This window comes from Gracilinanus agilis, chromosome 3, assembly GCF_016433145.1.
Source record: "Gracilinanus agilis isolate LMUSP501 chromosome 3, AgileGrace, whole genome shotgun sequence".
NCBI lineage: Eukaryota > Metazoa > Chordata > Mammalia > Didelphimorphia > Didelphidae > Gracilinanus > Gracilinanus agilis.
The window spans coordinates 359,439,446-359,458,732 of record NC_058132.1 but is presented as its reverse complement, the minus strand read 5'-3'; the positions used below and the strand labels follow the sequence as shown (position 1 = coordinate 359,458,732).

Below are 19,287 nucleotides of genomic sequence, written 5' to 3'. Positions count from 1 at the left end.
TGTTTGAGTTTGATACCACTAGTATACGTTACCTTAAGAGAGAGGAAGGGAGTGGGGAAGAGAGAGAGAGAGAGATAAAAGGGGCAATAAGAATGCACTGTTAATTAACATTTTGTCATCACTCAATCAAAGAACACTCATTAAACAACTTGTATTTCCAATTACAGTGCAAGTGCTAAGGATATATTTTTATTTTGGTTTATTTTTCAAACCCTTAACTTCTAATCGATACCGCTTATTGATTCTAAGGCAGAAGAATGGTAAAGGTGAGGCAATGGGGGTTCAAATCTGGCCTCAGACCTTCTCTCTCTAGGCCTGGCTCTCTATCCACTGAGCCAACCAGCTGCCGTGTGTGTGTGTGTGTGTGTGTGTGTGTGTGTGTGTGTGTGTGTGTGTGTGTGTGAGAGAGAGAGAGAAAGAGAGAGAGAGAGAGAGAGAGAGAGAGAGAGAGAGATTGTGGATTGTTACCACATTTTTTATTGAAGTGGATAGTGCCAATGGAATTAACTTTGCCTTTTCTCTGGACCAGTTTAACGTAATGAAAAGTATTCCAGAGCAACAGCAACAACCACAAGATAGATAGATAGATAGATAGATAGATAGATAGATAGATAGATAGATAGATAGATAGATAGATAGACAGATATATACACACATATACATATATATACACACATGTATATGCATATAATACATATATATAAATATATCATATATTTATATTTTAAATGAAAGTCCCTGCCCTGAGGAACTTTATATTCTATCAAGAGGAAAAAATACATACATATATACATATACAAACATATGAAAATAAATACAGAGTAATTTTTGTGAAGAAAGAAACTACTTGCAAGCAGAGCATCAGGAAAGGCTTCATGTAGAAGGAGGGCAATGCATTAAGTTTTGAAGGAAATAAAGGATTCCAAGAGGTAGAGATGAGGACAGAATCCAGCCTAGGTAGGAGAAGTTACCAGCACAAAGGCACCAAGATGGTAGAGCATCAAGTACGAGGAATAATACAAAGGTCAGCTGGACTAGGTTATGGAGTGCCAGGGGAGTGATCTATTTGTCCTGAACAGCAAGATGGACCCATATTATGAAGAGCTCTGTGACCCAGGTGTTTTACCCATGTGTTTTAGGGGGTATACAGATGACAGACCAGAAAAGAGAGAGATGATGCTCAGAGATTTAAGAGGCTACTGCAATAAACTAGATGAGAGGTAACAAGGGTCTAAAATAGGGGGGTAGGGGGCAGCTGGGTAGCTCAATGGATTGAGAGTCAGGCCTAGAGACAGGAGGTCCTGGGTTCAAATCTGGCCTCAGACACTTCCCAGCTGTGTGACCCTGGACAAGTCATTTTACCCCCATCACCTAGCCCTTACTGTTCTTCTGTCTTGGAACCAATACACTGTATTGATTCTAAGATGGAAGGTAAGGATTTAAAAATACATAAATAAATAAATAAATAAACAAACAAATAAATAAATAGATAGCTGGCAAATAAATAAATGAAATATTATAGGGGTAGCTACAGGAATAGAGAGAATGGTGCATGTGGGAGACATATAGAGATAGAAACAAGATATGGTTAATAAATAGCTATGTGGAATGAGAAAGAACAGAGCCCAAAGTAAACATGAGATTACAAATCCAGGTGATTTGTAAACCTGTGTAATGACGCCCTTGACAGAAATAGGTTAAGTTGGAAGAGTGATGGGTTCAGAGAAAAGATAATGAGTTCTGCCTGAGATAGGTTAAATCAGATTCCTAGAAGCCATTCAATTGGAAAGTCTAAGAGTCTGAGAAGGAGAGGAATGAGAAAATTTCCTCAGAGTTGTCAATTAAGAAATGATGGATCATGTTTTGATAGTATAGTTTCATTTGGTTCATGAAACGGGAAGTCAGGATGCAAAGTGAGAGGAGAAATCGTCAATACATGAGCATTTATTAAGCATCTATGTGCCAGGCACTGTGCTAAAAGCTGGGGATACAAAGCCAGTGCCTGATCTCAAAGAGCTTATGAGCAAATGAGTAAGACAACAAACAAATGTATACAAAGCAAGCTATATACTGGATAAATAGGAACTAATTAACAGAGAGAAGACTCTAGACTTAAGACTTCCAGGAAAAGATAGGATTTTAGTTGGGCCCCAAAGAGGAAGCAATAAGCACACATGTTTGTTTGTTTTTTGTGTTTTTTTTTTTCAATTAGTTTAGTTGAGAAGGAGAATGAAAGATTTGGGATGATATTAGCATGATGGCTTGGAGCAGAAGAGACTAATATGTATTTTTTAAGTATAAGGAGAGAGGAGCATGTTTTTAGACAGCAGTGAGAGATTAATGGAGATCAGAAAAGACGATGAAATTGGGAAGGAACTCATGATCTCATGAAGAGACGGAATCGAGGGTACATAGAGTAGCGGTGACCTCAGTGAAGAGGCCAATTCTTCATGGAGTAGAGCAGTGATGGGCAAACTGCGGTCCCCTGAAATGTTCTATCCAGTTGCAGGACATTATTCCTAATATGACAAATACAATGAGCAGGATACAATATAACGAAACTTCGAAAGAGTTGCCTTAGAAACAGGCTGACAGATGAGCATTTCCTTTTCTTTGGCCCCCTCTTTAAAAAGTTTGCCCATCACTGGAGTAGAGGGAAAAAAATAAGGACTGGGTGATGATGTCAAGTAGTTTTCAGTTTCAGAAAAGTAGAAATGAGGGAATTCACTGCCAAGTATCTCTACTTTTCAGTAGAAGAGATCTGGTAAGTAGAATAAAGAATCATTTAGGGAGCAGTAAATAGCATTGCGTTGAGATTAGATGATATACATCCATCACGCACCCAGCTCCATTACACAATTTCCACAATTCCCGTAGAGAAGGGAGATGTTGAGGTAACCCAGAGTTGGGCTTTGGCATGGCGTTAGTGCTGAAAGGCTGAGAAGTGAGCCAGAGAAGAGAAAACGTGAGGATTTAAGTTTGTTAGTTATAGATTCAAGATTGAGAGAGAAGGGTGATGGCCTGGGAGAGGACAGAGGAATGGAGGAAATTCAGAGCATGGTAAAGATGACAAATACATTTAAGAAGGGGGAGATGAGAATAAAAGACCTCATTATGGGTAAAGGAATTTCAAAGTCTTGCTTGTGAAAGCAGAACAGGCATGGGTGAGGGCAAGGTCAAGGGCATGGCCATCCTCATTTGTGGCTAAGGGAAGTAAAGAAGAAGGTCCTGAGAGCCAAGAGACCTCAGTGGATGGAGAGCCAAACCCCAAACTGGGAGGATCTGGGGACAAATCTGGCCTCAAACACTTCTGAGCTGTGTGATGCTGGAGAAGCCATTTAGAGGTATTACTGACATAGAAAGTAAGGGTTTTAAAAATGTATCAGCCTGTATATGTTGAAATCTTCCTCCTAAAAAGGGAAGAGTTGGGCTAGAGAAGAACACTGTGAACCAGGTACATTCTTCATGCAAGGAAATTCAGGAACCCAAAGAGTAAAGAGAGAGCATCAGGAAGAGAATGTAGGGAAAGAGAAACAGAATATTCACTGATTGACTGACTGATATGTATAATAGAGACCACCCAAATAGAAGAAATAGGTAAGAAGCTCAGGAAAAAGATCATAAATGTGACACAGGGGCATGCTAGAGTTCAACTATTTCAACATCTGCTAGAATTCTCTCTTTCTGCCCAAAGCAGGGCAAGTGATAAATTCTTGGCTTGCCTAATATATTGATAATTTTATTTATCAAAAAGAGCAAACTTTGGCAGTTTTCTTATGTTACTCATGGAGCAACTGTGCTTGACTATGATATTTCCTGGGCAGCTAGGTGATGAAGTGGATAGAGTACCTGGTTTGCAATCAGGAAGACCTGTGTTCAATTACGGACTTGGACACTTACTAGTTGTGTGATCCTGGGCAAGTCATTTCATCCTGTTTGCCTGAGTTTTCTTATCTATAAAATGAGCTGGAGAAAGAAAAGGGCAAATGCCTACAGTATCTTTGCCACAAAAATCCCAAGTGGAGTCAAAAAAATTTTGACAAGACTAAACAATGAATATTTCTTACAAGGGTTTTTTTGTGGGGGATGAGGAATATGGGAGAGAAAATAATTTTTTGCTTTTGTTTTTTTTAAAACCTTCACCTTCCATCTTGGAATCAGTACTATGTATTGGCTCCAAGGCAGAAGAGTGGTTAGGGCTAGGCAATGGGGGTTAAGTGACTTGCCCAGGGTCACACAGCTGGGAAGTGTCTGAGGTCAGATTTGAACCCAGGACATCCCATCTCTAGGCCTGGCTCTCAATCCACTGAGCTACCCAGCTGCCCCCCAAAATAATTGTTAATTGGAAAAAATGTAAAAAGGACAGCAAGGAACAAGGCTTTTTACTATTCTGGGACAAAGAAAAACTGATTTCTGAAGTAGAAATTATAGGAATTCAGAAAGAGAGATGATTGCTCAAGTTTAGAACCTGTGACAGAGAAAGAAAGGAAAACTCAGAGTAGTCAGAAGTGTCCCCTCATTTGAGGGAGAGCATAATTTGAAAGGTTCAGAGAAAGACTTGGAAGAGGCATGTCTTAAAATATGACGAGAGGTTATTTTGAAATATAAATATAAATAATTCTAATGAGAAAGAAATAGGGAGAGTGAGAAGATAGATATGACCACTCTATTCTCACTTTTCTATTTTTTCCTAATAAAGGAAAAGATTTTTCAGAAAAGGCAAAATGCCATCTTGTTTAGTCCTACATAAACAATTCAGAAAAATAACTAAGGAAAGAATTCTACCAAATTTCTTTCATGACACAAATATGGTACTGATCACTAAACCAGAAAGAACAAAACAGAGAAAGGATTTAAGGGAGAAAGGGCTCATGCTCTCATAAAACCTTCCCAATTAACCCACAAAGGACATGGGCCAACTACCCCAGTCACTTTTTCCTGATTCTATGGCATATGTGAGGTTGAAGCAGAACAGAATGAGGACTGAAGACTCATTTAAGTGGTTCCTGAGCACTAAGGCCTATATTGAGTCAATGTGATGATAAAAGGAAGAAAACCAATGTATTATGAATCAGAAGACATGGGTTCAAAACATAGTACTACCCAACAAACTGTCGTGCTTTATCTCCTCTCTACTTTCTAAATTATCAAGGAGAAGGAAGTGTTTCTAAACACACACACACACACACACACACACACACACACACAATTCTACACTGTATTCTCTAGAATTCTACAATGTAGAATGTAGAAACAAAGAAATAAGAGGATTCTGAAGTAGCAAACAGAAATTCTGACCTGTGTCAAGAGGTTATAAGAATGTTACATAGAGGAAAAAGGGAAGAAGAAAAACCCTGAACAATTAGAATTAATTAATCAAAACAAGACTCCTTAAAGAGGAGAGAGGATAGGCTTTTGAGGAGGAAGCAGCTACTTAAGTTCCAAGGAATAAATATGATAGTTCATAGACCTACACAGCTGGGAGGAATCTCAGAGGATCATAGTCATAGATTTAGAATCCTATAGGAAGGATACTAGAAGGATGGGAGCTGTCTGTGAGACTGATATAGATATAGAGGAAACTCATAATTCATACAGAAGATGGAAGCCAGGATGGGTAGAAAAGTATAAATACAAAGGGATCCCATAATCCTGTTAGAACAGTGTCAGGAAACGTAAAGCTTAGATGAGCTGAGCTGGACCGCAGAGAGTTGTTTTGTTTTTTTTTTTGTTATTGCTGTTCTTTTTTTCCATAAATCTATATTGGAAAGAAGAGGATTATGGAAAAGAAAGAGTCTCTGCTTACACTAAATGTGATTTTGATAAAAGAAAATGGAGAGGGACAGCTATGTGGCTCAGTGGATAGACAGTCAAGCCTAGAAAAGGAAGGTCCTGGGTTCAAATTTGGCCTCAGACACTTCCTAGTTCTGTGACCCTGGACAAGTCACAACCTCCATTTCCAAGCCCTTAATCACTCTTCTGCCCTGGAACCAATAAACTGAACTGATTCTAAGATAGAAGGTAAAGGATTAAAAAGAAGGAAGAAAATGGAGAAGACAGAACTCCTTGACTTTTACTTTGTATGTGTTTTCTCTGTTAAGGAGAATAAACTTTGGACTAGAAAGAAAAGAACAAAAGTGGCTAATGGGGAGATGAAATCTAACTGAAACAGAAAAACAGTAAAACAGCAGCAAGCTGCCCCTAATGAGTCCAAGTCACCAACTGACCTAGATCTCTGGGTTCTGAAAGAAGTGGCTGATGCAACTGCTGATCACCATCAATAATATTTTCTTAACTTAATATTTATTATAAACATAATAGCCATCAGCAAAGTTAATCAAATAATCGTGCCAATTAAGAAATTAATTCATATATAAGTGGTATATGAATGCAAAGGTTTATTACATCATCATAATAAACAATGACTATAAAGAATAGAAAGGCATGAGAAAGCATACATGAACTTTTACAAAATGAAATAGGAAAACAATATCCGCAATTACCATACATGTGTAAATGAAAAACAGCAGCAACAACCACCTCCTAAAATTGAATGTGGAATAATTTTCATGACCTGGCTTATCCAAAAAGAAGAGACAAGAAAAAGCACCCCCTCTACCTTCTCTAGTCTTTGAAGAGGATTGGTATGGAGACTCTGGATCTATCAATTTGGATTCATGGGTTGCATAATTTTACTTAACTGCAATTTTTCTTTCTATTTTGATTTTTGTTATAAGGGTTGTCTTTCGGGGTAGGGATGGAAGAAAGTACATATTTGGAAATGAACGTGATGTGAAAACAAAAAAGATACTAGTGATTTTTAATGGGAATTTTGAGAGAGCCTTGAGGAAGCCACAGCTAACATGCGAAGGCCAGCAGGTGACACAGAAGAAGTTTAGAAACTCAGAAATATATAAAATATATGTATAGTATTATATAACATCAACACATTTTATTCTCTAATACCATAAATATACACAATTTCTTTTTTAAAGTTAAGTAAAAAGTTAAAGTTTGTGAAAAGAACGTGAAAGCAGATAACACACAAAGGCTAGAAATATAGAGTTATCTTAATGTTGACCTACATATAGCTTATGGACAAATATTTAACCCAAATTTTACAATAAGCTAATGTAAATACCCAATTAAAGAAAAGGAAAAAGAAAAATATTCAAACCTTCTCTGATACAAGAGGGAGGGCCAAAAAATTTTACGTGGATTTTTCTGATTATAGGGGATGTCAGGACCCTGACCTCCAGGATGGGAAAAGGATATCTGTTATCTATATAGTTTTAGTAAATGTAGGTAGTTCAAATTCTGCTTATCTTGCTTTTTCATATCTTTAAAAGAATTTTCCTTATATTCATATAATTATAATTTGTGGCACAACAATATTCTATTATACTGATGTTATTATTTATTCCATCATTCTTTAATGGTTGAACATCGAGTTTGCTTCAAATAATTTCACTGTTGGAAATAATAACAATAAAGGAATATTTTGTATAGCTATAAATATTTTGTAGTTGCAGTCCAAAAAGTTTGCACCAGTCTACAAGCTCCATTAGGAAAGAATCAAAGTGCCTATTTTATAGTATTCCTGACATTAAATCCTATCATTTGGGAGATCTATTTTTCCCATTCCAATGGGCATAAGGAAATATATTTTAAGGTTGTGCTGATTTATATTCCTCTGGTTACTGGGGAATTTCAGCATCTTTTATATGTCTATTATAGTTTGTATTTTCTCCTTTGAAAATTATCTATTCATATCTCTGGACATCTGCACTATTGTGAAGTGTGTATTAGATTTATAGATATGTATCAATTTCTTAAAGATTCTGAACATCAGTCTTTTACCTTATATGGTTCCTGTAAATAATTTCTGTCATTCTCTCTCTTTGCTTTTCCCTCTGAGGATACTGATTTTGTTATGCAAAACCTTTTTTATCTCTGCATACACAAATCCAGTGATGTTTTCTTAACAATTTCTTCCATTAGAATGAAATGCTTCTCCTCTTTACAGTGAAGACAAATATAAAATTTTTTTGTCTCTTTATAGTAAGTGTTACAATTGTTAGGTTTGTCTTTTCTTTAATCATTCTATTGGAAAACAAATATTCTTATAATTTTCATTAATAAACGAAACTTAACAAAACTACTCTAAACAAAGCCCCTATTATATAGTAATCTATTTTTTAAAATCAAATACAGGAGCATACCCTGGAACTTTCTTGGTCCCATACTTTTCATTCCTCTTAATTCTCCCATCCTTGTTCCTTTTTCAATGAACTATCCCCTTCTGAAATATATACCCACACATACAATACACTCAGAAGGATGACTTTTACAGCTTGGTCACCTAGACAAAGACATTCTTTGTCCCCTTTGTTTTTGTTAGGGAAAACTAGAGAAATTACATATCTTGTTTAAGAGGCTTTCTAGTGATCTGAAGTTTAAAGCAATAAGCCCAATTTTAGCTGTAAATAGGACAATCTAGAAGGCTTCATTCCCTATAGGGAATTCTTTTCTTCAACCTGAGTCAACTTCCATGACAGTAGCAAATAACTTTGGTGAGTTTCTGTCTTGCTGAATATTAATGGTTAGAGAATATCTCTATATTCAACCATTTTTGAGAACAATTTGGAACTATGCCAAAAAGGCTCTAAAATTGTGCATACCCTTTGATCCAGCAATACTACTACTAAGTCTGTATTCCAAAGAGATTTTTTTAAAAGGGGAGAGGAAAATACTGGTACAAAAATATTTATTGCAGCTCTTTTGTGTGGTAGCAAAGAACTGGAAGTTGAAGAGTTGTCTAAATTGAAGAATGGCTGAACAAGCTGTGGTATATGATTGTAATGGAATACTTTTATGCAATAAAAAACAATGGGCAGGATGACTTCAGAAAAACCTAGAAAAGATTTATATGAACCACGATGCAAAGAGAAGTGAGCAGAATCAGAACAGTATATACAATATTTTTTTATGAACAACTGTGAATGCCCTAGCTAGTCTCAGCAGTAGAGTCATCCAAGACAATCCTAGACTCATGATGAAAAGACACCATTTACCTTCAGAGAAATAACTGACAAGAGTCTGAATGCAGGCTGAAGACATGCTATGTTTCACTTTTTTCTTTTTCCCTCCTTTTTTTTTGAGATCTCTTTCACAAAATGACTAATATGGAAAAATGTTTTACATGATCACACATATAAAATCTATATCAGATTGTTTACCATCTCAAGAAAGGAGAAAGAGAATTTGGAACTTAAAATCTTTTTTAAAAAATGAATGTTTGGCCTCATACACTTCCTAGCTGTGTGACCCTGGGCAAGTAAATTAACTCCCAATGCCTAGTCCTTACTGTTCTTATACCTAAGAACTAATACAGAGTAAGAGTTTTTAAAAACAAACAAAAAATGTGAAAATTATATTTACATGAAATTGGGAAAAATTTTAAATTTTCAAATTTTCAAAAATTAAAATTTTTTCATAGTTAACTACTCTGTCCCTTGTGTCTATGGCACATATATGTAGATACATAATTCAACTTCAACAAACACATACAAAATACTGTGCTAAGAATAAAAAAAACACCAATATAAACACATCGTGCCCTCTACACTCAGGCATGTACACAAGGAACTATCACAAAAGCATAAAAATCATAAAAAGCCCATATGAAAAGTACAAAGCACTGTCACAACACCAAGGAAAGGAAAAAATTTTAAATTGCTTAGGAATTCCAAGTCCTTTAAAAAAAATTTACTCAATTCTTTCTCAACTCTCCAGCTTTGTCTCTCAATGCTGATTTATTAAATTATCCAGAATGTCTCTACAGCTCTCTCAAGGAGAAAAATGAACCCCACAGTTACCACAGGAACCAAAGAAATAAACCAAAATCATACCTCGCTGAGACCTTCACTTTCACAAAAAGTCTGAGATAGAAAAATGCAGGTCATTGTTTCTTCCTTCTTGGTAAAAAGAATGAAGTCTTTCCCTATCCTCATGGATCCACTGCAATAAAGAGAAACAAATAATTAGCATCAGCCCTTCCCAACTCACCATTCTATGATAATCCTGGTTTAGGTCTGATAAGGATTTGACATTCTAATTAATGTGCATTATTTCATAGACAAGAGGATGCTACTAATATGAATGCCGAATGGTTTATCCAGAAGAAGTGATGGATTTGTATTCAATATAATTAAATTGTATATTAATGTATATTAATTATATTATACATTGTATAATTAATACAATTAAAATGATAAAAAGAGGGATTTGTATTTCCTTATGAAAAGTAGCATGTATTTGGAAGATGGTGCAGTAAGGAGCCCAGTCTGTGAACTAGGCACTCTAACAAACACAAAAAACATCTGTCCCTTTATCAGTATAAAATTTGTAACACGGGCTTTATGCAATGTTATTCAACAAACAATCATTAAAAATTCCATTCAACATACATTTATCATAAAGTACACTGTAAGTTTTTTAATAAGGCACAGTTTTTGTCCTCAAGGAGTTTATAAGCTACTCTATCAAGTTTTTACCAAATGAACTTATGTAAGGCTGATGATCCCATATTTGAGACATTATCTAGCTTTTACTCTGAGGAGTAAAGTGCAAATAAACAAACTGCAAATAAATAATGATGTTTTGGGTGACTATCACAGGGCATCTCTGAACAATCCCTATAATATAACAGTTTGAAGTGTGACTAAAACTTGACAAAAATTCTTTATGTGCCTCCTGTGTTTGGGGTGTTGGGAAAGGCACAAAATTTGGATAAAACATGGCCTCTGCCCTAGAGGAGCTTATTTATCTAGGAGAAAGTTAATACTGAAAGATAGATATCTAGAATAAACACCTTTACTTGAAAATTGCAATACACTTGTGACATTTGAAGGGGAAAATCATTATCAGCAATATGAGTGGCTTTCATGTAGATGGTTGCATCTGACTAGGGCCTTGAAGGATGGGTAGAAATTTAACAGTAGGTAAAAGGGGAGAGGGTGGACAATGCAGGCAGTGAGAACAATAGAAACCAAAGAATGGAGAAAACGAAGTGCTGGACATAGGGTGAGAGAACCACTAAGTTTGCCTAAAATGGAAACATGATGTAAGTAATGTAAGAATTTACATGAAGGCAATTTCACGTAATGCAGAGCCTTGAAAGACATACAAAACAATTTAACTTAACTCAGTCAAGTGTAGGAGCCAATAAAAATTTTTCAGCAAATCAGCAACACAGAACTTTCATCAGGCAGGAGGATGAAAGGTGGATTATAGAAAGAAGAGTAAAAGTTAAGATTAAATGAAATATTATTTGTAAAAGTGCTTCGTACAGAGTCTGACACATAGAAAATGCTATATAAATGTTAATTATTATTATTGCTGTTATTATTATTAGGGAGACCTGCAAAGAGTTAACAGTGGCAATGGTGGGGGGGTCAGTCCTTGGGTGGTATAAGTGGGAAAAGAGGAGGCGACAGTTAAGAAAGACTTTAACAGAAGTAAAATGTGCATGATGTCATTCCAGTAAGAAATGTTGCAAAGACACAAGTGGAGATTTTTTTAAACATTTATTAATATTCATTTTTAACATGGTTACATGATTCATGCTCCTACTTTCCCCTTCATCCCCCTTCATCCCCCCACCCATGGCCGATGCACATTTCCACTAGTTTTGTCATGACAAGTGGAGATTTTTTGGCAGAACTGTTCTGCCTTAGCCCAAGACTTTCCTCTAACTAAAACAGCTATTTATTTGGGCTAAGTTTTCTATTTTTTAATTGCTACTTTTTTATTTTTACATCACCTACATTTATTTTAAATTAGACTTCATTCTCAATTATCAGGAAGACGCAATACTAAAAGGTACAGGGAAATTCTTTTTAAATTACCTTTTAAGACCATTGCCATAATGTCCAATGAACCTTGAGGCAGCTATCCGTTTCCGAGACATCCCAAAGAAAATGACATCTGAAGATTCCTCTGTATGAGACATGGATTTTGAAAGATATGAGATTTCCTCCCAGGGCAGAATTACCTCAGGCTAATAACCCCCTGACATGGTGAGAGAGCTTGAGTCATTTGACAGTATTTGAATTTTGATAACAGCACCACATTAGAATTCAGAGCATCACAAAATCACTTCCACAGCACCCTGGAGAAACTTCAGTCCCTCTACAGCCATCCCAGAGATGGAGGTCACGAACTATGATGGAACAATGGATTGCTAACCCTATAACTCAATCTAGCTCCTGGTTGGGGGACACTCAGAGGAATGGGGAACTCCACATCGCCCAGAAAACATTCTTATTTTTGTAGAGCTGGTTCATAGCAATTTTTAAAAAATCTCTCTCCTCTAGGACATAATGAATCCCATAAGGGTACCTAGAATGCATGTGGAGAATGCCTCCAAAAAGAGCATGGGATTCAGTGGATCCACTAGATGTCCCCTTATTCACTTATATATCTTTGTCACGGTCTGAATTTCACTGAAGTTGGAGATATCTTGTAACCCAGAAGTATCCAACAGGACATGCATAATTCAATTTGATCTAATTCACATTCATTAAATACCTACTACGTATTATTATGCTAGGCCCTAGGAGCGATATAAATGACATAAGATATAGTCCATGCCTTCATGGAGTTTATCATTTAGACATGCTTGCCTGCCAATTGGGCTTATAATCAATTGTCCATATGCCCAGAGCCTCTGAAATTTCTTGAGGACACGCCTGTCCATCAGACAACAAGAATTTATTAAGTGTTAATTATGTGCTGGGAATGGTGCTAACAGCTGGAAAACAAAGAAAGGAATATATGTTTCATGCCTGAGGTATACTCAATTAATCTAAAAAACATTAAAAATCCTACTATTATGACAAGAAGGATGCAAAGACAAAAAATGAGATATCCCTGCTCCCAAGAAGTTTACATAGTGAGACTTAAACAATAGTGGTATCTACTAACTAGGGAATTCTTCCTTGGATTCATGGTTTTTAAAAATATTATAATAATATTACTAATAATATGTTTGCTGTTTTATTTTAATATTTAATGATTTCAATATAATTGGCTTCTATTCTAATGTTATGTATTTTATGCATTTAAAAATATTGAAATGTCCACAGACTTCCCCAAAAGTGCTATAGATGACACATACACACAAAATGTAAGAACTTCTATGTTTGAATTTTAAGCTCAATGAGATCAATGATCTTACTTAATCTAAACTTTGTATCTCTCCCAGTACCTAGCATAATGCTCTGTAACGGTAAGTGTTTGGGCCTTCGAGGATGGGTAGAAAATTAACCCTAGGCAAAAGGAAGAGTAGACAACTCTGGTAGTGGTGACAATAGAAGACAAAGAATGGAATAAATAAGCACAGGACATGTGTAGTGGTCAGACAACAGCATAGTTTGACTTAAATACTTATTTTTCATTATTAACTATATAATAAATGATGAATGTTTATTGTTATATTAATGAGTTATTATTTTTATTTTACTAAACCAGATCCTTTTCTAGTCCCTTGAGATTTGACCTAACTCAAATTTTGTAACATTAATAAACATTATTGTGTGGTATCTAGAAAATTGTCCTGTCAACCTTCACCTTCATTTTTAATGTTAGCAGATATTTTTTTCTTCAGTCTTAGATTGTTTTGCTATTGTGAAACTCTATTTTTAGGATCAAATGAAGAATAAATTTATTTCTAAAATTTTCAGTATTTTAAGACTATTCATTTGATTTTCTTCTAAAATTTTTTATAATGAAACAATATAAAGATTCTTCTTTTCACTTTTCAAAATATCATTTTCCCAACATATCACATATATAAACCACCATTCATTTTAGAAATTAATAAAAATGTACTCATCATTCACCAGGAGTGTCTGGCATAGAAGAGGTACTTAATAAATGCCTCATCTAAATTATCTATCTAGTGAAAACAAATAGTTTATGAGATTTTCTCACTCAGCATTATATTCTTTTTTTAACATTCATTTTAAAAATTTTGAGTTCCAAATTCTCTCCCTTCTTCCTTTCCTTCTCCCACCCATTGAGAAGGGAAGCATTATACTACCCATTATATATGTGAAGTCATGCACAACCTATTTCCATATTCTGCATGAAGCTTTTCTGTTTCCCTAATTGCTAATGCCTTTCCTCCCAAATGACCTTAAAATTTACACACTTTTTATATTTATGTATTTATGCTGCATATATTTATGTGTGTTTGTTATGTCTCCCATGTAAGATCCTTGTGTGTAGGGAACTGCTGCATTGTTCTCATATGCTCCGCACCTAGCAGTGTCCGGGTACAGTAAACACTTAATAAATCCATGACTGAATGATTTTAACTCACTCTACCTCCATAAGAAAGAGTAAGGCTTCCTGAATAGTCTCAGATAAGTCTAAGAAGATATGGATGAAGATGTTAAGGTTGAGCATCCCGGGGAAGAGAGACAGTTGTGCAGAGAAGTCCTTTTACATACAGTTGTCCCCAGTCATTAGACTCCCACACGTGTGCTTTAGAGGGGTGAAAACTCTGCTGCTGCTGGTGCCAGAGCACACTGACCACCAGAACTAGCCCCCGGGTATGCTCGCAGCGCCCCTGACGAACATTTGTAACACACCAAAGGAGGCAATATGGCGCCCTGGGCAGAGTCCTGACCTTGGAGAAGAAGGACCCACTTTAAATGCTGGCCCTGCTAGTTCCTACTGTGTGAATGTGGACAAACAGTCTCCAGGGGCTTCGGTTCCCTTCTCCATGAAACGAATGAGGGGCTGGTATACTGTCACCCTTTCACATCTAAATGTCCTTCTCAGTAGAACCGGGGGAGGGAAGGTGAGAGACTGAGCACGTTGTAGGACTCTGAGGTACAGTGCTTTTGCGAGAAAGACTGGGTAATACCTAATATGACAGAAGCTGGCATTTATGCACTATAAATAGCAATGGCAGCTAGAGGGCTGGTGGATAGAGCCAGGCCTTAAAATAAGAAGACTCTTCTTCCTGAGTTCAAATCTGGCCTGAGACACTTACTAGCTGCATGACTCTGGGCTAGTCACTTAACCCTGTCGGCCTCAGTTTCCTCATCTGTAAAATGACCCAGAGAAGATCATGGCAAACCACTCCTGTATCTCTGCCCAATGGGGTCACAAAGAATCAGACCTGAATGACAATGAAGCAACAATAAAAACATCTATATAAGACTTTACAGATATTATCTCATTTGATCCACAATGATCACTGTTGGAGGTCAGTGTCATTAGTGTCCCAATTTTATAGATGAGGAAACAGAGACAAATAGAGAAAAAATGATTTCCCAGGGTCACACAGCTTCTAAGAATCTGAGGCTAGATTAGAAGTTGTCTTCCTATCTCTTAGTTCAATGTTCTATCCCAGGGAAGATGAACCCTTTAGAGATGGAGTGCTGCGCCCTGTCCCCACCCCACCCCCCAAACCAAGTGCCATGCCCCTCTCCCTGAAACTGTGGGCTGTGTCCCTCCCCCCAACCAAGTGCCAGGGGTACCCCCCTCACCCCTTACCCTACACAGGGAGGGAGAAAGCATTCCTACTGGGCTGCTGGGCAGAGGGGTGGGTGATGTAAAAAAATGTTGTCAGGCACAGTGAAGACGGAAAAGGGAGCATTTCCACCCAAGTCCCTCTGCCTTTCTAGTAACTGCAGGGAGGGAGAAGAGGGGGCAGTCATGTGCCCACATAGAGAGCTCCGCATGCCATCTTTGGCACCTGTGCCATAGGTTTGCCATCACTGCTCTATCCACTGCACCAGCAAAGGTTGTGCCTGATAGAGAGCCTGGAATTTTTAGAAGATCTACAGTGTGCTTATATCTCAACTGTAAGAAAATGGTAAGTGTGGGATCTAGGCCTGAGGAAGACTGGCAAGGTTATTATTTGTTGTTTTTTTTTAAACCCTTACCTTCTGCCTTAGAATCAATACTGTGTATAGGCTCCAAAGCGGAAGAGCAGTAAGGGCTAAGCAATGGGGATTAAGTGACTTGCCCAGGGTCACATAACTGAGAAGTGTCTGAGGCCACATTTGAACCCAGGACCTCCCAACCCTAAGCCTGGCTCTCACAAGCACTGAGCCAACCAACTGCCCCTAAGACTGCTACATTCTGAGAGTGCTTTAAGCCTGGGACTCCACAGCAAGAAGGGATTTCACAGATTATCTATTCCTACCTCACTGTGGCCCATAAAGATCTTGCCCAAAGTCACAAAAGTAACCAGCAGAGTGAGGTCTTGAACCTGGGTCCTCATACTCCTGAGAAGTTGCTAGGTAGCCCAAAGTCAGAAAGATATGAGTTCAAATCTAGCCTCAGTCACTGATTAGCTGTGTGACCCTGGGCAAGTTACTTAATTCTGTATGCCTCAGTTTCCTCATCTGCAAAAGGAGCAGGAGAAGGAAATGGCAAACCACTCTAGTATCTCTACCAAGAAAACTCCAAATGGGAGTCACCAAGAATCAGACATGACTGAACAGTAACAACAACCTTTGACTTCTGAATCAGTGCTCTTTATAATATCACAATGACACTATGTGGCTTTAAATTCTGATACCCTCTTTGAGAAAAGGGATTATTTCCTTTTTGGTCTATGTATTCCACCCTGTTCCTGGCACTACATTTGGCACAAAATAGGTGCATAATAAATTCTTGTTGTTAATCAACATTTACGAAGAGATGAGGAGAGAGCTTTAATAGAAACAAGAACTTGACTAACCCAGTCCTGGGCCCAAAGTCTACATGACAAGGGGAGAAGAAACCAAAAGACTCAGAGTCTGAATATGGATCTCCACATAAATAATATGTGTAGGTTGGGATTACAGATTTTTTTTTCTCACTTGCTAATGAATGACATTGGACTATACAAAGAGAAGGCAAAGAGCTTGAAGAGCCCTGAAGGGCCTGATGCTACAGGGCATAATTGATGAATGCTGTTCATGCCTTAAGAGGGTTTCCTCCCCTTTTGTGTGGAAAATAGCCATGAAAAATTCATATACCAAGAACAAACTCACAAAGCTTCATACCAGTCAAAAGTCATGGATCCTGGGCTATGGATGGGAACCTAAATGCCTCAGGGTTCCCATTGGACAGAATTGCAGTTCTGTATGCATAAGGAAAAGATAATGCAAGAGAGTCTCTTTGCAAGCTGGGAAATCTGTCTGAAGCCATCATTCCTCTGAACATAAAAGAAAAAAATACTAGCCACTAAAATACAAGGTGAGGTGAACACAAACTGAAGGTTAAATGGAGAAGTAAAAACCACCTAAAGGCACTAGAAACTAGCCCTCAGGGCTAGTGACAGCAGTACCCAAAGGGCCAGTCTTAGCATCCATTCGGGTACTAACAACCCTTATAATTCAGTAGGTGGTACTATTTCATTCAAGCTGAGGTAAAGATGCATCCAAAGCAATTGGAAACTTCTGAATTTTATTCTTTCTGTCTATCAGAAAGTCTGGCCACTTTAAGGTTCAATGGTTAGAATTAGTTTATCAAGCCAACTAAAATATTTAAACCCGAAAAGTCAAATTTATGGCTTTTACATAGAAACCCCAACCTGAATAACATTCAATAACTGGCTTTGCATATAAATACCAATTTGGTTTTTTATTGGTTTTCTGACTGTTCATGGTAACAGCCAGTTAGGTAACTAGATAATTAACTTACCAGGACTCATTCCGTATCCATCATCCAAGAAGCACAACATAAATCCACCCTGCAGTTTTTCATTATCCACTATAAGAGAAAGCAGCTATTACTAATAAATATTAAGCTTAATTTGTTCATTAGAAAGTCATGCTGCTCATATGATTAATCTTCCTTCTAACTCAGGAGTAAAGAACGACACAAAGCAGGAGCACAATGATGGCGCTCTGGGGAACTTGGCTGCAGTCTTATAGAAACGGCAGGGGGAGAATTAGGGTGTAGCTGTAATACAAAAGCAATGAATTAAATTAAAATGAAAAGAAATATTAAAAGCATTAAGAAGTTACCAAAATGTATCAGATGCTAGACCTTGTTCTGTAGGGAGAAAAAAAGCCTCACATTCCCTCCAATTTCACCATTTTACCTACAAGTTCTAAAAGAGACATACCTTCATGCAATTTAAATTCAGTACATACTAAAAAGTCAGTTTGGAATAACAGATAGCCCACCAGACTAGGTTTTATCCATTCTCAGGAACTTATTCCCTCCATATATTTGGGCAAATCACTTTTTTTTTAAAACCTTTACCTTCTGTCTTAAAATCAATACCGTGTATTGGTTCCAAGGCAGAAGAGCAGTAAGGGTGAAGCAATTTGGGGGGAAGGGAGAATAAGTGACTTGCTCAGCGTCACACAGATAGGAAGTATCTGAGGTCAAATTTGAACCGAGGACCTCCCATCTCTAGGCCTGGCTATTGACCCCACTAAATTTTTTTAAACCCTTACCTTCTGTCTTAGAATCAATACTGCATATTGGTAGGCAACTGGGGTAAAGTGATTTGCCCAGGGTCACACAGCTAGGAAGGGTATAATGCCAGATTTGAACCTAGGATCTCCAGTCTGGCTCTCAATCCATTAAGCCATACAGCTTAAATTTTTTAAAACTTTATTTGCAAAATGGGGATAAATGATACCACTTGTTCATCTGCTTGCCAAAGGAGGTCATGACACAAAGAAAGTCAAGAACCCTTATATAACATAATCAAAATTTTTAGGAATATTATAACTCATAGAACGGAACCATATAAGTACTGTCCTCCACGTAACTTCATGAAGAGAAGTATACCTTTATTCCAACTAAACAGTTACATGGTGGGGTTCCTTATTTACAAGTGCCTTCTTACCTACCCTTGCCTTTCTTCAGATATCCTTAATCATAGAAAAACTTTGCAGGTGGATCCTAATTTTGGAAACAGACAAGTAATATTGAGAGGCAAGTCCAAGGAAAAAGGTAGAAAATAGTATTTGTGGAAATGAAGGGAAGGGAAGGGAAGAAGAGATGGAGACAGAAAGACAAGTGGAGAAAGAGAGAAAAGAGGTGAGAGTGACAGAGAGAGAGAAAAAAGAAAGAGAGGAGGGGGAGGAGAAAGAGAGAAAAGAGAAGAGGCAGAGAGACAGAGAGAGAAGTGGAGAAAGAGAAAAGAGGAGAGAGATAGAAACAGAGAGAGAGACAGAGACAGAGACAGAGACAGAGAGAGAGACAGAGACAGAGACAGAGACAGAGACAGAGAGAGACAGAGAGAGAGACAGAGAGAGA

General features: G+C 37.3%; 1 protein-coding gene across 1 annotated transcript in view; it reads right to left on the bottom strand.

Moving 5' to 3' along the window:
- Positions 1-19,287, bottom strand: part of MORC1 (MORC family CW-type zinc finger 1) — a 196,677-nt gene that overhangs the window by 161,171 nt on the left and 16,219 nt on the right. The window contains exons 4-7 of the mRNA XM_044669190.1: positions 17,713-17,781; positions 11,910-12,000; positions 9,912-10,020; positions 2,843-2,937 (exon numbers count right to left, since the gene is read on the bottom strand). Coding sequence (XP_044525125.1) covers positions 2,843-2,937; positions 9,912-10,020; positions 11,910-12,000; positions 17,713-17,781 — 364 coding nt within the window. The remainder of the gene's footprint in view (positions 1-2,842; positions 2,938-9,911; positions 10,021-11,909; positions 12,001-17,712; positions 17,782-19,287) is intronic.